General features: G+C 35.5%; 1 protein-coding gene across 1 annotated transcript in view; it reads right to left on the bottom strand.

The window, feature by feature from the left end:
* Dhc93AB (Dynein heavy chain at 93AB) overlaps window positions 1-24,771 on the bottom strand; it is a 780,004-nt gene that overhangs the window by 306,321 nt on the left and 448,912 nt on the right. The window contains exons 28-31 of the mRNA XM_068228295.1: window positions 22,273-22,369; window positions 16,805-16,953; window positions 13,920-14,144; window positions 9,639-9,865 (exon numbers count right to left, since the gene is read on the bottom strand). Coding sequence (XP_068084396.1) covers window positions 9,639-9,865; window positions 13,920-14,144; window positions 16,805-16,953; window positions 22,273-22,369 — 698 coding nt within the window. The remainder of the gene's footprint in view (window positions 1-9,638; window positions 9,866-13,919; window positions 14,145-16,804; window positions 16,954-22,272; window positions 22,370-24,771) is intronic.

Genomic DNA, 24,771 nt, shown 5'->3' with positions numbered 1-24,771 from the left:
AATAGTATCAGATCACTTTCAAAACACGTGGAATGAAGTGGTATATCTGCCACACAGAACTTCTTTGAGAATTTCTATGAAATTTCAAAGCATGACACTATATTCCGTTCATATAGGAGATTGGTGAAGTACACACTGTAGCAAAACGTGTTTGGTGGACGAGGCATGGTGTTCAATAACGTATTGTACCAGGAAAAGTCGACTGTTAATGGCATGAGGTCTTTCTAAGGGGTACTGAGTCCTTAGGAGATCGTACAGAGAGAGGATGGCAAGGCTAAATAAGAGATATTACGTCTTTCATTCCTTTATTTCATTCTTTGGAATGCCCTTCTATTGTGTCACCAAATAATGAATATTTAATTGAAAATAAATCCTCATTCTTTTTTTTTTTTTAACAACAGAACATTGAAATTAATTCAAATGAAATTTAACTGAATAATATTTCCCAATTCGATATGTCCATCATATTCTTCATGTCATAAATCAAGAATGTTGTAAATAAATGAGAAATCCTAAAGTCTCTCTCTCTAGGGGTATTTGCGATTTCATATTTACACTTCCTACATAAATTGAGTAAAGCAAATTTCTTCTCGAGAACACGTTAAACTTGAAATCAAATCTAGTCTTTTAAAGTTCTGAGCAAACGTTATGAAAAATATGGCAAATTTGGAGTTTATGTTATACTTTCACCACGAATAGTGCACTTAATTGATACCTCAAAGTTCTAATAAATGGGAGTATACAGGAGCACTTTGTTGTTGAAAGTCTTTCTTGACTTGGAAAACGTTAATACTGTTCAAGTAGAATATTAATTAAGTAAACTCTTTAAAGTTCTTTGTCCGTAATGACTTAGTTCATAAAGGTCCTGCTTAAAGTCAGAATTTAATGGAAAAGCACTGACATCATCTGATATACGCCTTCTCGAACAGTGGAAAACCACTCTGCGAACAGCAATCTGGGATTCGGCTATCAGCAGGCCCCAAGCTGCTCCATGGTACCACGCCCCTGGAACCATTCCCGCGTAGTACCAAATCTCCGTCGATATCCGCCGTTCTACGTCGTTCTACGCCGTTCTACGTCGATCTCCGTCGTAGCGAGTCTTTTATCGTCTATCACGATCATGAGAAATATCGTTCACGGCACAGTTCATCTAACCACTTACTGCTCACTGTTCGTAGGGTTAAATTAACTTACATTTGGAACACAGTTTGTAATTGCTCAACTTCACAGCAAAATAAATAAGCGACTCTCTCTTGTAATACCTCAATTATTCAAGTATAAGTCCTATACTTCACGATAACACTGGGTACACAGTTAGTTCACATGCATTAATTTTAAATAGCACAGCCTGTTATGATGACGCGCGAACAGTTCTTCTACACTAATGACAGTGTTCTAGGCTCCCAAGACAATCAAAGTGTTATAACCTACACTCATGAAATTCAAAGTTCAAATAGTCCAAGATCATTACCATGCGAAGTATTTATGTTAACCCCAAGTTGGTTACGGTTATTCACACGTCAGCTGAGATATTTACTAAGTGTCAAGTACCACTGTTGCTGAATACTACAAGTCTTTAAGACTTTGAAATTACACACGTTCATTTTCTAAGTCTGAATATCAGACGAATTACAAGTCCCACAATGTACAGGTTACTCACTGGTATCGTAGAGACTAAGTATCAACTAGCCATCGAAACTTTCTAAGTAGTGCGAGGTCCGCTCGCAGGAATACTTGGTTCGACGCACGCAGCGTGATATACTAGCCAGCTGTGAAAGAATGTAGACTTGACGCGAACTCGATGTGAAATTGGTGCGAACTTGGTGTGAACTTGACGTGAACTGAATTGCTGTGGCCTGGCTCTCTGCTTATATTCAGTACGGCTCAAGGCTGCTTGCTACATCACAGAGATGAAATTGGCTTATATCTTTTGAATGCCTTGACGGAATTTACTGAAATTAATATATGTTTGCATTTGGAACATGAGCTACATGATGATACATGTCTCATGTTCGAAACTTAAGCGGCTGAAAAGTTAGGCCTTTTCTTTCTAGCACCTCCGATGGAGAGGCATGTAACATGTGATATTGACGTTACCTGCAGACTCGTTGCTCGTGACGTGTGCAGCTCGCTACAAGGAGCTTCACCTTGCGCTAGCGCAAGATGTCAGACGCACGAACAGATATTATTGCCGTCCCTTTTTCATATGTTTCGGCAACAATAAAACAATGTACAAGGCTGGAACAGTTCCCGGTACAGTATATATATATGGGTTTGGCATGTAATGGGTTAAGAGATGCCAGAGCACTCAGATTATGTCTTAAAACAGTGCTCTTAACCTTTCCCTGGTATACCTCGCCTACTCTCCTTACTATGGTACACCAGGCTCTGACAGACCCTGTGTTTAAAACTGTTAAAAGACAAAGAGTTTGTTTATGGCTTTTCTTTTAATAAATCACATTTAAATTATCACTACAGTATATTATTATTATAACAGTTTCTAATTACATTATCCAATTATTTTCCTGAGAAAATCCACAAAATAAAGCAAGGTACTTTCTGACCACCATTCATTAAACAAGCAATAATTATTCATTTATCTACCAATAACAAAAACTAAAATTTTTATTTCCTCTAAGCAAATCAGTTTTGAAAATATATTAAAAGGTCAAAAAACAAAAAAACAAAAAAAACTGGCCAAACTACTTTATAGCAAATTCACAAAATATCAATTTATCATGTCATGAAAACATGATTTGCAAATTGAGGGAAGAATGTGCTGGGTCATCACAACGTGCAATTTCTTTGTCACTTTCTGATGTTTCCAACAATTAATCAGAAACTGTACCGGTTTACATCATTTTGCACTATACTAAAAAAATTTACACTTCCTAAGCGAGCAATATTGCTAATGTCATCATCATCATCATCATTTCCCTTTATCCAGCTGCAGCCAGGTAGGGGCAAATATGGTTCCTCTCCACTTTCTTCGGTCTTTCCATCACTTCTCCTACAAGACTGTGTCCCAGTCCAGGTTTCTTTCTATAATACTGTGTTGGATTGTGTCTATGCATCTCAATCGTGATCGTCCACAGCTTCTCCTTCCTTGCATTTGCATTTCCATTACCTTTTTTGACATTCTGTCATCACTCATTCACTTTATGTGCCTAAACCATCTTAGTCAGCTCTTCTCTATTCTATCATTCATTTTTTCCACTCCAATTTCTTCCTGGATTTTCTCATTTCTTATTTTATCTCTTCTACTCTACTGTATCATAATCCTCAAGAACTTCATTTCGGCTGCCTGTATTTGACTCTCATCCTTCTTTGTCATTGTCCAAGTTTCTGCTCTGTACGTTGTTATGGGTATGTAATACTTCTTGTACATAGTTTCCTTTGCTTCCATTGGCACATCTTTGCCCCATAACATGTTTCTTACACTATGATAGAAACAGCTTCCAGCTTGAATCCTCTTACTAATCTCAGCATCCAGTCGAGCATTCTCCATTAATTTACTCCCCAGGTATTTGACCATCTCTAGTACTTCCAGAACATGGAGCATCTGCTGTGTTACTATGCAGTGGGGAACACTTAAAAAAAAAAAAAAAAAAGAGTCCTTGAAACTTCTTCATGTTACCACTTCGATCCAGCCACGAAAAAAAGAAGTATTGATTGAGGACATCGCCATCTCTCCTCTCCCTCAAGAAAAAGCTTCATCTTCCATTAGAGCTCTGTTGATAGTGATTTGTCATGTGATGTGAGGAGATTAAGTCTTGAGCAGACCCCTTGGTATTATTCAAGAAGAGAAGGCTATGTGTCAACATCAGGCTTCAGCTTCTTCCTGCCTCCTCATCATCTCACGCCTATGAGCATCAAAGAGAAAGCCCTGTGTCAGGCAGGCCAAACATGTTCTCAGACACTCCCAGCACTAAAAGCCATATGTTAAATAAATAAATAAATAAATAAATAAATAAATAAATAAATAAATAAATAAATAAATAAGAAAGATTTTAAGAAAGGAAGTCTTACAAATAGAAGGATTCCAAGGGAGGAAGGAAAAGAAAACAGGCACAAAGTGGACTGAAGACAAGAAAAAGAAGCACAGTGAAACAATGAAAGAATACTGGAAGAAAAGAAAATAACAACTAAGGAGGAAGAATTGAAATTGTAACAAGGTCCTTAGAAGGCCAGAGAATGAATGAATGAATGAATGAATGAATGAATGAATGAATGAATGAATAAATAAATAAATAAATAAATAAATAAATAAATAAATAAATAAATAAATAAATAAATAAATAAATAAATATTTTTAATTTTTTTAAATTTTACAAGTTGCTTTATTACAGACTATGAATCTCAGTGTTGAATCCGTATTGACGGTTGAACTTCTTACAAAATTGTAGAAAATTATTTTAATCCTCCTAGCCAATACTACATACTTTTACACCAGTTGCTTTTACAAGACGAAAGTTCACACATAAATAGGCATGTTTTGACCCGGCATTGGGTCATCCTCAGTAAGACAGGTACGATGCATTAAAAACACAGGAAAAACACAAAATGACATTTTAGTTAAAAAGTTTTTTTTTTAAACTGAAATCTTGATCGTTAAAAACAGTCTTGAGCTGTAAGACTTTCTGTTTCAATGCTTTTTGTTGTTCTTTAGTGTGGTTCAACTGGTATCTGTATATTGTTGGCTTAGTTTTTGTATACCGATCTGGACTGATATACACAAGCATTATTGAAGTTGAACCATATGATTTTAGTCTGTAAAATGGATAATACAAATTGAATTTAGGTTGAAAAATGGTGACTAAGATGAATAGCATTTAGATTAAGTTATGAAGAACGAAAATCAACTTACGTTACATAGCTCACTCGTATCACCTGTGTGCCCATTGCATTTTCTGTCACATTATAAAATGGCATCAAAGTAGATGTATAGCCCACGCAAGACGGAATTATGTAAAACAAACTATGATTCAAAAGTTCACAGGGGGCCGAAATCAGAGAAAGAGAGCATAATCATGAAGGCTGTGTAAGAAAAGAACATTGAAATGTCAAGTGGATTGTTTAAAAGAAACAAGATAAAATTATTATATTATTACACACAATTAAATTGCCGTGAGACTGGATGGTCACCGAAGACATTAGCTCCGTATAATCAGAAAGAAATTAGCCAGATTCAAGTAAAGGATACTAGAAATACTTGTTGTGAGAGGAAGATTCAACGTAATATTATATGTTCAGCTCAAAAGAACTGAATTGCAGCTTAAAATAATATGATTTAAATTAAATATAAGCGAGATAAGTTGTCAGATAAGGACCGTAATGCCGAAGGCTACTGAGATTAGAGATCGGCAGACAAAAAGAATTGTATTGAATAGGTTGATCCTAATAAATTTTGGTAATATCTTAAACTGAGACAAAAAGAAGAAAGAATTAAGAGATTCAAGAGCATCAGAGAACAGAATTATTATCTGAAATCCATACAAAAATTAAGGCAGAATTATTACTGGAAATACACTGATCCCAGTATTAAATTTTTTGAAAGTAGTCAGCTCAATAAGCAAGCATATAAGAAGAACACTGACAAAATATTTTTGATTACTGGAGACGTTGATATGAACTTTTACACATCGGGATTTTATTCTATTGAATTTAGCTTAAGAAAGAAGAATACGAATATGTGTTGCTAAATCCGCACTGGACCGACCTGGAGATGAGTATGTCACCGGCAACCAACCAACCTGATGAAGGAGTGGACACCAGCTGATCCATGTGTTCCAGCTGGCTAAGGACAGCAGTTGTAGCTCAGACGACAACAAAATTGTCATAAGCCAGAGAATGACAAGCTAAGTTTACTAAATTATAGTTCTTAATTAAGTTAGGATGTAGTAATCTCATGAAATTGGTAGTTATTGTGGTGTATTTAAGATGTCAAGTGATTCAGTGAAATGCAAGTTCTGAATTGAGCTTTAAAGGTTAAGTTATATTAGAATCAATATATCTTGAAGAAGTGACCGTATACATATTGAGTGTAATATGATAGCTATGGAATTTATGATTATTTGTAAGAATGAGTATAGATTTAACGCAGCAAAATGAAAGCATATATGAGTGATGGATTTCTTAAATGGGTTAGGAATCCGAACATGCATGTTGGTTATCGTAATGATATGATATGGAAAGGATATGTAGATAATATGAACTATTCCTTGTCGATGTTGAATGTGAAGAAGTATCACAGTATGCTAGATGGTTAAATGTTATTCTGAGAGATGAAATGTGATCCAGTGAAGCAAATATAGATTCAGTGAAGTTTAATATGTCACAGGGAATATTTTATTGCAAGCTGTCCACTTCATGGCTGTATCGATGAGTATAATCAACAAATTAATCGATACTTCATTTCTTTTGCCTTTGGCAAACTTAAAAATACATTAACAAACACAGTACATGTTTCGACCACTTAGTGGTCATCTTCAGCTGTATATAAAAATCTTAGATGATAACATTTAAAAGCAAGCACATTGGATCTTAAAACTATATCCCATGGGAATCCAAAAACTATTGTTCTAAATGCTTTAAATGAAATGGAAGATGGGAGGGGGGGTTGGGGGTAAGGAGATTTATGTGAATGATACTTAAATTACAGTATCGTTTACAATTGTGTTTCAAAAAAAAACTTAAGTGATGAAAAACATATTTAAAATATTTAAAAGCGTCTATGGAAAAATTCTTTTTGATAACATTAGGTGGCGTGAATAAAAAGTTCGTGTTTGTAATAATCTTCAGGCATATGTGAGAAAAATAATAACTTAATTAAAATTTGCATCTGTGGTGATGTTAAACACTTTGTTTTTAATAAACATACTTTAAAATATTCTAAAGTGTCTATGGTAAGGCACTTATTCAAAAACACTTGTGCTTGAATGCTTCGTGCACGAAGGCAGTTCTCCAAGGCAACGCGGATTAAACATTTGCCAGATAAGATCGCGAGGCAAGCTACCCGAATAAGATCGCCATTTTATATAACAGAAGCCACCACAGGGTTTTAGCAAGTTAAACGACTAACACAATTTCTTTTATTACATTCCGAAGAGCAATTCTCGGAAGTTAAACGGCCTTTTAACCACAAGAATATCACTCAAGGAAGTTATTACATATAAACAATAAATACCTGAAGACTGGTGCATATGACTTAAACTTTCATTCAAGCACAAGTGTTTTTGAATAAGTGCTTTACCATAGACACTTTAGAATATTTTAAAGTATGTTTATTAAAAACAAAGTGTTTAACATCACCACAGATGCGAATTTTAATTAAGTTATTATTTTTCTCACATATGCCTGAAGATTATTACAAACACGAACTTTTTATTCACGCCACCTAATGTTATCAAAAAGAATTTTACCATAGACGCTTTTAAATATTTTAAATATGTTTTTCATCAATTAAGTTTTTTTTCTTTTTTTAAACACAATTGTAAACGATACTGTAATTTAAGTATCATTCACATAAATCTCCTTACCCCCAACCCCCCCCCCCCCCCCCCATCTTCCATTTCATTTAAAGCATCTAAAACAATAGTTTTTGGATTCCCATGGGATATAGTTTTAAGATCCAATGTGCTTGCTTTTAAATGTTATCATCTAAGATTTTTATATACAGCTGAAGATGACCACTAAGTGGTCGAAACATGTACTGTGTTTGTTAATGTATTTTTAAGTTTGCCAAAGGCAAAAGAAATAAAGTATCGATTAGGTGGCTTTTTAGATTAATTTGTTGGGAATATTTTATACGAAAAGATTATGATAATTAGGAAAATGGTTACGTTATGAAGTTGTAATGAATGAGTTGAATGATATGAAGGATGTAATGGAGAAATGACAAGGCACTGAAGTGAACTGATATGAAATTAGTTGCAAATGATGGATGCTGAATGCGAATACTTAATTTCTGGATCACGTACCTGAAACAAATGCATGGATAGAGTTCTCATCGAGGGAATATGGTAATACAAGCTAGGCATGGCTAACCCAAACGCACATGTCACAGCAAATAATTCTTGCTACATCTAAAATAAGGTTGTGTTGTTAAGAAATACCCATTCCAAATATCTTATAGAGGTAATGCACAGGTTAATAGGCGATATGTATACGTTGCTGTGATGAATAGTATTGACATCTGAGATAATAATTTAGCTATTATATTGAGTTGAAAGAAGTCACTTAATTTTTCAAGGCAAATGACATTTCATTCAGGGTTAAATGTGGAATAAGAATTAATTAAGAACTATAATAGTTGGAAATGAGTTTTAGATTTTTTTTTTCAGCAAGATATATGATGATTTTCAAGTGAGTAATTTTAGGATGGTAGGTGCCAAGATTATGAACGGCAGTATGTGTTGGTAAGGTTAGCACGTCATTCGATGGTAATATATTGATGCAGCAATGACAGATAAATAATTTAGAGTTCATGATTTAAAGTTAAAGATTCAAATATGAGAAATATGTGTTTTTAAGCAGTGATGTTAATGATTTTAAATTAATTATTGTTTGAACATGTGATGATCTAAGGGAAGTTTTCAAACGTCAAATAATGATTGCAAATATGGAGTTAGCTCATGTCAAGATTGAAAATGAACATTCTTAACCAGCGCTGTTGTACATAAAATCAACGGATGATATTTATTTAATTTTCTAAAATATGGAACAAAGATTTATATTAATTTCTTTCTCTTTCCTAGGCGTTATGATAAGATAATAAACTTATTAATTTAGATTTTACATGTGTGACTATTAGTAGGCCGATACTGTAGAATAGTTTAGTGTTAAGTTGAGATTTTGCTATTTTTCACATTTTAAGTGTTGAGTAAGGTGCAAAAGGATGAAGACGTTCATCTGACAGATCGAATAGCGAATTATTACGGTCACACTGGAATTCACGATAAACTGGCCTATGCAAGAAAATTTACCCTGAGAGATATGTGAGAAGTCGGAGAATTTAATTTACGTTGTTGCTGGATGCAATAAGGGTGCACCTGTGTTCTCTGGTTATGGAGTCCAGCTCTCGACTGACTTGCTTGAATAAATACATAAATAATTTTAATTTTTACAAGTTGCTTTATGCCACACCGAAACAGATAGGTCTTATGGCAACGACAGTACATTAATAGGGTTAGGAGTGGGAAGGGAGCAGTCTTGGCCTTAATTAAGGTACAGCCCCAGCATTTGCCTGGTGTGAAAATGAGAAACCACAGAAAACCACCTCCAAGGGCTTCCGACAGTGGGGTTCAAACCCATATCTCCCGAATACTGGCCTCACTTAATCGACTGCAGTTATCAAGCTCGGTAAATAAATAAATAAATATAAATAAATGAATGAATGAATTTATGAATGAATGAATAAATAAATAAATAAATAAATAGCTGAAAAGTGACGTTTATATACTGTATTCCTTCAATGAGAATGGATCAGTGCTTTTGGATTGGCTTAACCTCTTCAGTGGCACGTCCGATATATTAGTCCCTTGAACAGTTGAATTCTCTTGTGAAGTTACAAGCTATTATTATTTAAAAGAGAAAGTTTAATAAATCCAATGGAATAGTAACTCAGTCTTTATAAGTACCTTGCAACTATCTGAGGAGAGTTGCCATTGGATAGGATATCCAGCAAATCTGCAGAGGAAACAAAGTAGAATCTTGGAAATGCTAGCCTTTTAGTTTCAAGATATTCTGCCAGAGCTTTCTCACACAAAGTAAGCTCCTTCTGTAAAGCGTCAAGTTGCTGACTGAGCCCCTCTTTATTTGTGGCATCAACAACATTTGGAGTCTTGGCCATTTCTGTCATCATCACCTAGAAATAAATTGTACTTCATATTTCTGACCAGTTCTATTTCAATCCAAATTTATAGGTTCAATACCGTCAATGTTACACATTTTATTCAATAACATTTATTGGAATGTATATTGCTGATGTAGAATAGAACAGTGTATGAATACAGATCTGAAGATAAGAAACCAGGAAGGCAGATACACACAAGGATAAACATAATGACTGGTCAGTAGAGGTAGAGGGACCATTAGGAAGTAGACAAAAAAAAAAAAAAAAAAAAAAAGAGACAAGAACAATTTCCACAAGTGTTACTCATAGATTCATTTTGATGCAAGTGCGATAACAGAAGTGCAATAACAGGTATAACTTGAAAACAATATTCTCTCACCCATGGGTAACTAATGCAGATACTGAGCTTGAATAATAATAATAATAATAATAATAATAATAATAATAATAATAATAATAATAATAATAATTATTATTATTGTATGCACAGCTGTGAAGTGTTACGTCCATTTGGTATTAGGATTACATCACGTGGCAGTTGTTTTTAATAATGGCAGCTTTGTTGATATTCTCGAAGTGAAGTGTTTTTATACTGTGATTAAGGTTATATGTGTGTTAATTTGTGAATGTATGTGAATAAAATGAATTGTACCAACTGACATCATCTCGTGTGCATCTGTGTGGATACATAAATTTATGAATGTGCTATCATTAAAGTTTTTATCTTGATTCTCTCCACCTGATTCCTAAATTTATGATTTACTTCTAAGTAAACTTTCCTCTTTGTGTGCATGTAGTAAGGTACTGACAGATGGAATAAAGCAATTAGACGATGAGGTTATTATTTATTTGTATATTCTATGTATGTTCAGTCATCAGCCCTAAGGCTGGTTGGATCCTCAACAGCTCCACCATCAGCTGTCATAGATGGCCTAGGCATCACTGAAGAGGCGTACTAGGGAAATGAGGAGTGAGATACTTTCCTGTTGCTTTCCTCTGTATATTGTAAATAATTAATAATAGTATATTGAAGTTAATTTTTACTCTACAGTCTATTATTATAAGGAAGTACCGAGGAAGTGTAGAGAGATAATATGCAAACTGTATCATGCACCCATAATGACTTATGCGGCTGAGACCTGGACAGTGACAAGTACGAGGAGAGTACAATTCAAGCCAGAGAAAGGAAATACCCAAAAATTTTGACAGGAAAGACAGGCTGAGTAATGAAGATGTGAGAAAGGAAGTTGGAATGGAAAACCTAAATGAGAGAATTGATAGGAATAAACTAAGATGGTCTGGACATGTAAAGAGGATGGAGGAAGCAGCCCTGGCCTTAATTAAGGTACAGCCCCAGCATTTGCCTGGTGTAAAAAGGGAAACCATAGAAAACCGACTTCAGGGCTGCCGACAGTGGGGTTCAAACCCACTATCTCCCAAGCACTGGATACTGGCCGCACTTAAGCGACTGCATCTATCGCGCTCGGTAGACTTAGAACAAGGTGGACTGTTTCAATGAAGAGGAGTGCAAGAAAAAGAAATATGGACTGAGACAAAATGATGGAAGAGGAATGATGTAAGCAGAAAGGAAGGTGGAGAAATGCCATTAATGCCCCGGCCGGCAAGAGCTGGATAAGGGGAAAGAAGGATGTTTCTATTATCATGCATAATCATTTATTTTCCTCATCTTCTTTTTAGCCTTTTCCCAATTATATAATTTTTTAAGAATGAAGCCATATTTTTCAGTGTCTACTTAGTTAATTGTAACAAAAGCTTTTCAGCCTGTCAAACACACAACAATTACTATATAAATTATAACACTATAAACATACCTGTAAAAATACACACTATTGTACAAAGAATGACATGTCTCGTTCTACGAGAACGTCCTCAGATTCTATGAAATAACTTAAAACATGCTTATATATGTACAGAATTGTGTATGTTGTCAATGATAGAGAGTTTAGTGATAATATGAACCAGTAATGACAAAAAATAAATATATTTACAAGTTATTGTTTTCAAATGTGATTTTATTTGATGGAAATAAATACCACAAGACAACACGTTCACTTCCTTGTGTAAATTACTTTATTGTCACTGTAAGTCACAACACACAATTACATGCAGTAGCATGTGACACTACAACACTTAATAGCGGAGTACCCTGAAGTTGATTCTGAAAAATACAGATATCAACAACACTGACTCGTGCACTATAACATACGCTCTCTTGAACTCACCAACTCCACCTCGGAGCCCAACAGTCACTCGCAGTCCATCACCTGACTAACTCACTGACTGACAGCTCGATATATATAGTGTTCGACCGACCGTCTAGAATTATCGATTTCTGGAAGGGTTCTTACAACACTCTAATGGAACACACTCGAAACATCGATCGACCAGCTAGTTGAATGGAGTACTCCAGTAATGGATCCAGCTAGAACTTTCCTTACTGTTTACCAATACACATGGAATTTTCTCCAACATTCCTAATGTCTCTACATTATCTGGATAATAAACCTGACAGTAAGTTTCCAGAACCCTTCGTATATACCAAATTATAGTAGAATAAATTGAATATACGAACATTATAGAGTTCTACCGCTTTCGACTATATAGATTTTGAGGTTCAACTTATACACAGTACATATTTGAGGTTATAAAAATTTTATAATACATATTTACAGGGAAACCCTGTATTAGTCATATTTAACATGTAATAAAAGATAATTAAAATATATTAAACATAATACTTGAAGGTTTTACACCAGTTACAATGTCGTACGTATGACAAAGTATTAATATAATGAAAAACTTGCGTACTTATCTAGACTGCCGATGCTAAGTCCATTGTCATCAAACACTATTGTCATTACTGGTTCACGTTATCACTAAACTCTCTATCATCGACAACGTAAACAATACTGTACATATATAAGCATGTTTTAAGTGATTTGATAGCATCTGAGGATGTTCTCGTAGAACGAGACATGTCATTCTTTGTACAATAGTGTGTAATTTTACAGGTATGTATATAGTGTTATAATTTATATTGTAATTGATGTGTGTTTGACAGAGTGAAAAGCTTTTGTTACATTATATAAAGTCATTGCATGTGGGATTTGGCCCTGTTTTACAGGTCAGTGCCCTTCCTGATGCCAACCATATGTGGAAGACTGTATTCACCATTACAAGTTTCCACGGTGGATGATAGTATGTATGTAGAGGTGAGAATTACGACACACAAAACATCATATTCCTGAGGCAGAGAAATTAATCAACTATGACCAAAATCCCTGATCAGGTGAGAAATCGCACATGGGACCCTCTGAACTGACTATGCAGACCATTCTGCTAAGGATTGTTATCATTTTTAACACACTGGAGACGTCACCCATAGAAACTGTGGGCGCATTATTTCATTACTGCTGACGGTACTTGGAGAATCTACGGATGCATGATTTCTATGTAGCTAAAATCAGTAGCAGCCGTTTCAGTGAGCTATGCCTCACAAAAATACTGTTGAATGCTTCTATGAGCATAAAATATACTGGTTATGAGCGTAAGTCGAGAGCTCTTCTTTCAAGGCATTGAGAATACAGCTGTGTTCCTACATAAACTGAGGCTGCGTCATCGTTCACTCTCAGCTGTGAAATGAGCAGGAAAGTATGTGTATGCGGACAGGAAGAGAGTGTGTTTGAGAGGCAGGCTAGTTTGTGTCATTCTTGTGAATATTTAGCATGTTTAATTTAAGTGTACAAAATTTAGACAGTGAATCTATACTGGATGTTCTTATGGAAGACTTGGGTACAGACAGGAACAGACTCAGTATTTTTGGTGTGAAAATGGGAAACTGTGGGGAAATCACCTTCAGGGCAACTAACAGTGCAGTTCAAATCAAATGTAAGTCTTCAGCTACCCAACCTGGGCTGCATGGGCAATTTGCTCGATGATATGGCAACAACTTCCCATATCTTGCCCAATAGATTTGAATGGTAAATCCTGTTGATACTATCAAAGGCATCCTGCTGTAGTTAATAATAATTTATGACCCACTTACTCGGAATTCAGTATCAATGCGATCAAACCTAGCTGAATCTTCAGGCAGTTGTTTCCTAATATCTTCTGAGCTCATGAAAATGGATTCAAGGTGCATCCATGTGCGTTGCACCTCAAACCAAACGGTGATAACTTGGTCTGCTTGAGACAGTTTCATCTGCCATGCCGAAACTTCACCAAGAAAATGAGCAATGAACTTGGAAGTTATCAGGTTTTGTAACTGCACCTAGAAAAATAAACAACACTCTCTTATTGTTTGTAGGAATGAAATGATAGACTATTTTAAATAACAGAGTACATTGAATGATTTAAGAGAACAAGATTCAACAATTTAAAAGGTTTCACATTCAGAGAATATATGGAAAAATAATAATCAAGCAACAGAAAACTCTCAGAACAATTGTTAGGGTCTATACTTTAAAGCAGCACATACGAGAGTTAATGAGTACTCAGAAAGCATGATAGCTGAGTGGCGCAGTTGCAAGGCAGCTGTGTTTCAATATACAGCTCCATGTGAATGAATTTTAACACAACAATAATATACATATTTTATGTTTTATTTGCACCTGTAATCATGTGTTATATTTATTTAATCTTTCTAAATTGCTAACACATCCTTTCTGTTTATATAACTTGCATTAATTTCATCAAGATCCAACAACCTTTTTTTTTTTTTTTTTTGGCTATTTGTTTTATGCCATACCAAGACAGACAGGTCTTACTGTGACAACAGAACAAAACAGGGCTGTTACCAGGAAGGAAACAACCGTGACCTTAATTAAGGTACAGCATCTCTAGCATTGCCTCATGTGAAAATGGGAAACCAGGAAAACCATCTTCAGGACTGCCGACAGTAGAGTTCAAACCCACCACCTCCTGAATGTGAGCTCACAGCTATGTGACCCAAACTGTGAAGCCAACTCACTTGGTGATTCCGTAAGCTCTGAGCACATATTTTTAACTTCATTATCATTGACCTGTCTCAGTCTTATTCTTGGCTTTGACAATATGAAAGTGGCTGAGGTATGAGTGACGCTAGTAATGCCATTCCTTATGCAGCCAGTCCCTGCTCATAGGGTCGGTTGGTGCACGCATTTCAGCGGGCTTGGCAGACTGATGTGCAATAGCAACTTCTGGCTCAGTGAGGAAAGCAACGGGAAACTACCTCACTCCTCATTTCCCTAGTTCACCTCTTCAGTGACACCTAGACCATCTATAACAGGTAATGGTGAAACTGTTGAGGATCCAACCAGCCTTCGGGCTGTATACCCAACATACATACATATCATATCATCACACTCCAACTGAATTAGTTATTTGAAAAAAAAAAGTACATATGTCCACTACTATTAGTTTTGAGAAAAGAGAAAAAAACTGCTTGGAGCTTCTAATGTTTGGAATTTGTGTCTGGGTTTTTAAAACAATAATTTATCAGATCTTTTATAATAATGTTGATCATTTTTGGAAAAAGAATAAGTTTAAAAAGGAGGGATATGGGAACTGAAAGTTACTGGACATGTGTGATTTCTCAAATAAATAAACTCTTGCTAGCAAAAACATTATAAAATGAGGTTATTTAAGGCTAAAAAACATTTAAGCGTACTACATACTTTAATTACATAATTAAATTTTATCTTTAAATTTCCCTTCACGCAACAACAGTAGGCCTGCAGTCAAAATTCAGAACATTTTACAACATTGTCCGTCTTAACAATATCACTTATTACAGTTACTCAGAGACATCCTCCTTGTTAAAAATAACACCAAGAAGAATGTCTTGTCATGCTCATTATTCACATTCCCCAGATATGTCCTACCTATTTACAGTAGGCTAGGGAAAATTTTCAAGGTCCCAGTCCCTTATAATGAGACGGACATGTACGGGTTTTCTCTGAAAGATGGGAATACATATAATTTTAACATATATGCATTAAACCTATTTTGTCTGAAAATGGACAGTTTCTCAAATAATCGATTCAATTAGAGTTCTGTGCATATTTTTGCGTTACGGTCATGTGACAAGTGGAGTGGCTGTTAATGTTAAAATTTAGTGACCTTCCCTCACTCGCCTTTACAGACAACAGACAGTTGTGAGGTCTACATTAATACTCCTGCGAGTATGTTATAGTAATGATAATGAAATTACTTGCACATTTAAAATCAAAGTACCTTCATACTACATGGCAATTTAATCAGAAACTTGTCTTAGATACTAAACTTTCTACATCTGTCTACATTTAACAGTTTTGTTAAACCTAATAAACTTTCAACCTATTAGGTCGTGTGCAGAACATATGGAAGATGTCGAAGAGATGTTATGTATAGAACAAAAATGGTCGGCTGGACACCCATGGGATCCGAACACATAACCTCCTGATTTTGCATCGGTTGCTCTACCATTGAGCTATGGTGGCCTACGTCATATTTGTTCTGTTGGAAAGGATCCAAGCTACAGGTCTGGCACTGCTGCTATGACACTGTAGAGTACGTGCAAGTTGCCCGTTTTGGGCCAAGTCAATGAATACTGAATTTTCACGAGCGCATTGTAATAGAAATAAACTTTCAACCTATTAGGTCGTGTCCAGTATATATAATATATGTCGAAGAGATGTTAAATATAGAATAAAAATGGCCAGCCGGACACCAGTGGGATCCGAACCCACAACCTCCTGATTTTGTGTCGGTTGCTCTACCATTGAGCTATGGTGGCCTACGAAAGGATCTAAGCTACAGATCTGGCACCACTGCCATCACACTGGAGAGTGCGTGCAAGCTGCCCGCTGTGGGTCAAATCAATGAATATTTTGATTACAATGTGGTCATGAAAATTCAATATTCAAAGATACATTAAAAAAATAATTTACTCAAGATGAGTTAGTTCAGAACCTGGTTGTCTTCCAGAGTTTCTATAAGCTCCTCACTGGCACGCAAAAGGGTGCAACCAGTTCGGACGTGAAGTTCCTGTTCAAACTCCATTTTTGACCAAGTGACATGTAGCTCCCTCAAGATCTTCTCCATAGACATTTCCTTTACAGCTGCAATAACAGGAAGTAAACATATTACATCACTCACTTTCCATGAAAAAGATATTGCAATGTATATGTGTGTTTCTGTTCATTTTAATTTTTTCAGTGATATTTGAAGCCATGTCTTTTCATTTTCGACTAAGTCAATTTGTAACTGTTAGGGTCTGCTGAAACTAATTTATGAATAATAAGTAAACTTAAAAACTATCTGAAAAAGAAAACATGATAACTCTTGTGCTTTTTTTTTTGTACAACATGATTGAATTAATAGTCTACTAAGGTTTATAATACTCAGCGTAATTGCATATTTTCTTTGCAAAAACTCAACAGCCTCAAAGTAAGGACATGATGTAATACAAGCATAACTGTATTCAACAATGGCATCTCGCAACCAGTCTGGGGCTAGTTAAAAAAAAAGTAATTATGTGCAAAATACAATTTCAAAGTAATGTCCATCATTTTACCTTTACTCAAAATTTCAGTTTTAAGAGTTTTGTAGCTTGCCATGCGTACTCCTTGAAATTGCAATTTCCTGTGATAGCTGTCACAGAGATGTTTGAGGAGAAAGTTGCAATCATTCTCCAACTACATTCTCCAGCTACTTTCTCCTCATTAAGCATGGGCTGCATTGCCCTTTATTTCTTATTGATGATCGAATCTGTTTCCCTAAATTTATTTATAAGTTTTCACATGGCTTCTCTGCTTGGAGTCGTACATCTTGAAATTCTGTTAAAAAGTGCCATTAAACTTTCCCATGAATTGATGAAACCTCATATGAATCATGCATAAAAATCCATTGCTGTAATATGTACTGATCTAATGGTATTATTACCATATAATACACAATCCAAACACCTCAAATTACTTCTGAACTTGACACATACTTTGGTGAAACTGAGGAAAGAAAAAAGTAAGCCAAGGTTGCAAGGTGCACAGAGTTGTCACTCTGCCATGGTGTGCCGACCAGCCAACTTATACGTGAGAATCACTATATTTAGCAGCGGCATCTCATGACCTTAAATTTGTTTGGAGTTAGAAAATATAAATTAAAAATTGTGCAAAATAAACATTCAAAGTGGTGTCCATTACCTTAACTTACTTTGGGAAAAAAAAATTAAAAATAAATCAGCATCCCAATTCTTTCATCAGTGAATGTTTGCATAGCCTTGTTTTCAAAATCTTCAATTGTGGAAATTTGGAGGAATTGTGGGAATAGCAAGGAAATGAGGACCTGTGCTCCTCAACTGTTTGTGATTTACATCCACCTTGGCATATAAATTAAATATTCATTAAATTTAACTGTGTTCCTAAATTGCAAAAAGCTGAGTTCAAGTGAGTTAATTATTTCCAAAATATATTTAAGGTTATTCAAGCCATTAAGCAGGGGTTCTCAAACTTTTTCTGTCACGCCCCCCTTCTGAAACATGAAACATCTAGTGCCCTCCCATTCTTCTTTACTTTCTTAGCAGTTCTCATTGGCTGCTTTGCACAAAAACGGATCACAAAATCTACAGTATTTGCTTCTGTCTAATTACTGCACCTACCAGTTATAATAATAATAATAACAATAATAATATAAAACACAATTTACTATTCTTAGAGCACATCAGAGTTCGACAACTTTTTGTAAAAAAACTTCATGCTTTTTAGTCCAAGGTGTTTAAAGTTAACTATTACTACTTACCGTACTTATAAAAAACAACAGTTGCATGTGCAGTTACTGGAATTGAACAGATTTTGTTTATTTCACTAATTAGTTCTTTAGCTGTGGCACCTGTGTTGCCTTTAGTTAATTTAGAATGCTTTTCATATTTGAAAGCTTATGACTTATAAATGACAGTAGAAATAATATACATAATTTTCAATATTTAACTGTGAATTTGAAAAATCTTATGTTTTAAATCTTCACCACAAAAAAAGTAAAACAGAAGAATAAAAAGGTACATGGTTCAGAATTCGGTAATTCTCTGACACTTACTGGGTTAGAGTGATTGGTAAGCCTTAGCTGGATATTTGAAACAGAAACCCACAGATCCCCTTCCAGCTGCAGTTAAGACCAATGCTTCATCTAATGGATGCCATTGTGGAAAATATTGACTCACACAAGTAAGTTGAAGCAAAGGGTAATAACGCGTCCATTGCTTTTCTTGATAAATTGGGATATTTATTCCGAATCTGGACCCAAAAATTTTCAAGAGACTTCGACTTAAATTCATTTTGAAGGGTTCTGTCACTTGAGAGTTCTATTAGCTCCTCCTGTTCTACCGTTGACAAGTGGGCTGTTACGTTGATATTGAGTGGACTACAAATTCAGTCATATTCAGCTGAAGGTTCTGGAAATATATCCTCGAATTGCTAATGAAGATTTTCGAGGTGTGCCACGGCAATTCCACTAATTTTACCAAAATCTAACTTATTTTCCCCCAGGAATTCATTCAGACAAGAAAACATCTCACAGTTACCTTTGTCAATTTGGGTTTTCCAAAGTTCAAGTTTTCCCTTAAACGCAAGCACTTTCTCACTTAGAAAGACCTATTTCATCCTTGAAGCGACACATTAAGATTAGTTCAACAATGATAAAGGTGTTTTAATTTATTCCACCTATTCAATACTTACATGTATAATATAATATAATATAATATAATATAATATAATATAATATAATATAATATAATATAATATAATATAAGTATTGAATAGGTGGAATAAATTAAAACACCTTTATCATTGTTGAATATAATATAATATAATATAATATAATATAATATAATATAATATAATATAATATAATATAATATAATATAATATAATATAATATAATATAATATAAGTATTGAATAGGTGGAATAAATTAAAACACCTTTATCATTGTTGAACTGTTAAATTTTCAATACGGACCTAAAATGAGGTTTATAACATGTAACATTAAGATTAGTCAGTTTCTCAAATACATCAACCAGGTAGCACAGTATTAAAAGCCATTTTTCATCCAGAAACGGAGTTGTGAGTATAGGATTGGTGTCCAATAGGAAAAGACAGAAGTTCATTCTTCAGCTCCACAATGCGACGAAGGATTCGACCACGAGACAACCAACGTACCTCTGTGTGCAATAGAAGCTAATAATGTGTGGATCCCATCTCCTCGCAAAAAATGGAAAATAGTCTACTGTTTAAAGCTCTTGCTTTCACAAAATTTACAACACTGATTGCATCGTTCAGCACTTATTGACTTCTGGTTGTAATAATTTCGAAGCCAATGCCTCCCTGTGTATCATGCAATGTGTGAATTTTACAGAATTAGTAACAGCACTCACTCTTGCTCTGAACCCCTTTTTAGTTCCAGTAAATGCTGCCGCCCCATTGGTACATACACCAACACAATTTGTCCATGATAGACTGTTGTCAATGAAAAAGGAATTCACAAGAGAGAAAATATCTTTGCTTGTAGTTCTCCCTTCCAGAGCTTTACAAAATAGAAAATCCTTGTGTATTTCATTTTCATGACAGTAGCGTACAAAATCAACAAGCTGGGAACTATTTATGATATCAATACTGCCATCAAGTTACAGGGCAAATTTTGGACTATTATGAAGATGCGGTAGCAAGTGATGTTTAATGTCAGAGGCTATTACATCAATACGATGAGCCACTGTGTCATCTGAGAGCGGTATAGACTTCAGACACTCGCCAAACTTTTCTCCATGCATGATCGCGCACATCTTCACGGCTGCAGGAAGAAGTAATTTCTCACCAATGGTATGTGGTGATTTGGATTTTGCAATTAAATAGGATATCTCGAAGGATGCTCTCAGCACTTTTTTTAGGAACTGTTAGGTGCTTTACAAGGAATGTGACATTTCCTCTTTAGATGTTGCTCATGGCGCTTAAAATATTCTATAGGTTTACTTACACAATCTGGATGTTTTGTCTGCAAATGTCTCTTAAGTTTCACAGGATTCAAACTGTTGTCAGCTAAAATATCGAAACAAAGAATGCATTGAGGTTGTTCCTGATTGTTCAAAATAATGCTGGTAAAGTCTAATGACAGATAATAATCTTGATATTTATGCACTTTGCTTTTGGGAGTAGAATTAACATTGCTGATGGGAGCAGAAGTAGAAGTGGAAGAACAATGTACTTTGATTATATTTGAATCTTGTTCTTTATTAGGACGGAATATTTTCGAAGAAGGGCAAACACTCGATAAATCACTTCCATGGGGTCTCTTTTTACCACTGCTAATAAGCCACTTATCCGTGGGTATGGCGATACTTGTAACAGTTTATTGTAAATTGGGTTAATCACTTCCACTAAACATGCACTAGAATTCATGTGTTCACTCATTGTCTTTGAACTGACTGCAAAGGCCTGGCTGAAATTGAATTGACAATGGCAGAAATAGAAGAATCTAATCATGTAAGGAAGTGGCGGTCACATTGTCAAGCGGTTTATTGTAATTAGTTGTTGTTGTTGTTGTGTGTTTGGTAAGGTGATACCGCTGCAGGTGACGGGTGAAAGGGTGCTGTGGGGGAAATGTTACTCGCACGTTTTCTCAGAATACATGCTGGGCAGGATCTTGAGAAATAAGACAGCAAAAGTACGAGTTTATTAGTCTTGAATGGCAGAGGAAGTGCTTCCTGCCTAGGTCAATGGATGTGAGAATCTGAGGATAGCAGTATTTCTTACAGAATTTTAAATATAAATATTTCAATCAGAGCCAGTGCCCCCACTTTATCACTCTCTGTGCCCCCCCACTTTGAGGACCACTGCTTTAAGAATAAAGAAGCACCACAAGCAAACAACAAACACTTAAACAAAAAGTGATTTTTAAATCTCATTAGTTGTAACCCAGGCTTTCTAATATACCAATAAAATGCTAATACCATTAATAAAGTATTATTATTATTATTATTATTATTATTATTATTATTATTATTAAAGAATTGAAATATATTGTTTGTGTGTTTGTATTATATAGTATTTTGATTCTCACTATTAAAAATTAAGTTTATCTTGGTCAGTTAATATTTGAAATGGATTCATCAATAAAAAAGACTAAAATAAGTGAATATCCTAGATGTTATACCCTGCATGAAGGATATTATCAGACCAAGACTCAACATGCATATTTGAGTATTCTATTAGTTCACAGGAGTCTCGTTGGTCCTGCAGCCTTGATTATTTCAATGGCCACTTCATCCACTCCCTCAGCTTTTCCTATCTTCATCTTCATTTAGGTTACTAAAATAAAACTTCTCCGAGATGCCACTGACTGAAAACTTTAATTACACAAATAGCGTACATAACAAAATTGATATGGAACCTTACCTTTGTCAACTATATTCTTAACTTCCTCTTCACATTCATGTAAGTTTAGTTCCAGTAAGTCTGACAGAGTCGTGCCTTCGTCCATAACGAAGCGAACCTGAATGGGAAAATTTCGTTGGTTTTGTAAGAGATGTATGAGCATTCATAACTGACTAAAAATGTTTTTATATAAAGATAATTTTTATTTTCTCTTTAGTAGTAATAATAATAATGTTATTGGCATTACGTCCTACTAACTACTTTTTGGTTTTCAGAGACGCTGAAGTGCTGGAATTTTGTCCCGCAGGAGTTCTTTTACTGCCAGTAAATCTACTGACATGAGACTGTTGTATTTGAGCACCTTCAAATACCACCACAGTCAGTATGGAACCTCTTTAGTTGCTTCATGTGGGGGCTAGGACATCATAAGCAAATGTATTAACTGTAGATTACCAGCTATTCGTGCACCTCCCACTGAGTGTTAAGTAAGAGGCCTTGTGTTTCACTGCCATGTCTTGTGAATGTCAAAAGCGTGAAGCCTATTGGTTGAAAGATAAACTAGTTTGAGGGATTCTTAGGATATTAGAATAGCAGGAATGTCATGTAATTTTACGACTGGTACACTTCTGAAACTTTTAAATATACATAGCGAAAGTTCAGGAAGTAGTATTTTAAGGGTCCATGTATCAACACCACACAGGAAGACTGGCCCTATATTGCACTTGACCATTCTTTGCCTAAGTTATAAATTTAGGTGGTTATTACAAAAGAAATATCAGTTTTGTAAATGTTTTCTGTGTCATTGCTATCCTTTGTTTCTCTTTCTTTTTCAGGGTCAAGTCATTCAGTGGTAATGATTTCAATTTGTCAGTTGTTTAGTTGTAAGGTAGCCTCAGGGTTGGCTTGTCTACTGGAGATCTTAAACTTGACCTTGTTTGCATTTATTTTTAGTCCCCTGTAGTCACCTGGAGCAGGAGTTGAAAACCCCCGTGGTGTAGGGGTAGCATGCCTACCTCTTAACCGGAGGCCTCAGATTCGATTCCCAGCCAGGTCAGGGATTTTTATCTCGATCTGAGGGCTAGTTCGAGGTCCACTCAGCCTACGTGATTACAACTGAGGAGCTATCTGATGATGAGATGGCGGCCCCCGTCAAGAAAGCCAAGAATAAAGGCCGAGAGGATTCATTGTGCTGACCACATGACACCTCATAATCTGAGCAGTGGTCACTTGGTAGACCATGGCCCTTTATGGTTGTTGCACAATGGGGTTTGGTTTTTAGGAGTTGAAGACCATAAAGATTATCACATAAGATGACCATCTCATCCACATATGTGATGATGTTAATTTTCAGTACCATTTACTTTTATGCCACCCTGGAAATTTCCTAATGCCGTTTTGAAAACTTTGTCTGAATAATAGTTCAATGACAATGGAAATAGAACACAACCTTGTCTAACTCCTCTTTGTATGGCTATCTCATTTCCTGTCTTGCTGCCCATACAGACTCCGGCCTGTTTTCTCCAGAAAATATTTTTGATTGTGCAGATATCTTTGCTGTCAACTCCAGCAAACTTCATGACTTCTATGTATTGGAAGTTGTACCTTGTCAAATGCAATTTTAAAATAAATAAAACAAGCACACACATCCTGTTGTTGATCTAGGCAGTACTCTTTTCTTTTATACTGGTTTCAGATAGACTCACATTTCACTAAACTCCAAAAATTGTAAATGTAAAGGTAGGTGATCCCGAAACGAAAAGTGAGGTATCCATTAACATACTGTTTGTTAAGCACTTAGAGTTAAAATAATTTTAAAAGAGTTGGAGTAGATAGAAAAAAATTGGATTTACTGTATAGTCAAATAGATTTATCCAAACTGAAATTCTTTGGTTACTTGATGAGGATGATCAAAGAGTCAAAAAAGATTTTCAATGAGAAGATTGTAGGAAAGAGAGAGAGGCAGACCCAGAAAAGGATGGAAAGCATTAGTTGTAAAGATTAGTGCCAGGAAATAGAAAAATGCAAATACAAGTATTTAAGAGGCTGCCTGTTTGAGGCGGTAAAGGCATGCTCAGTTCACCCACATAAACGAGGGTTTGATTCCGCATCAGAAAATGACAAATTTAAGAAACGAGATATCCACTTCCAGAGGTGCACATGGCCCTGAGGTTCACTCAGCCTACACCAAAAATGAGTACCAGGTTACAGTAAAACCTCGTTAATTCGAAGTTGTTGGGACACAAAAATCGGACTTTGAATTATGTGATTTTGAATTAACCGCCAACACATACTTCGGAAATGACCACCCTTGCGGCGTCACAATATTTTTTTTTTTTTTTTTTTTTTGCTAGTTGTTTTACGTCGCACCGACACAGATAGGTCTTACGGCGACGATGGGACAGGAAAGGGCTAGGAGTGGGAAGGAAGCGGCCGTGGCCTTAATTAAGGTACAGCTCCAGCATTTGCCTGGTGTGAAAATGGGAAACCACGGAAAACCATTTTCAGGGCTGCCGACAGTGG

Source organism: Anabrus simplex, chromosome 6 (assembly GCF_040414725.1).
Source record: "Anabrus simplex isolate iqAnaSimp1 chromosome 6, ASM4041472v1, whole genome shotgun sequence".
In the NCBI taxonomy this organism is placed as follows: domain Eukaryota; kingdom Metazoa; phylum Arthropoda; class Insecta; order Orthoptera; family Tettigoniidae; genus Anabrus; species Anabrus simplex.
Note: the sequence above shows the minus strand (reverse complement) of the source record. Positions and strands in the feature narration are given on the sequence as shown.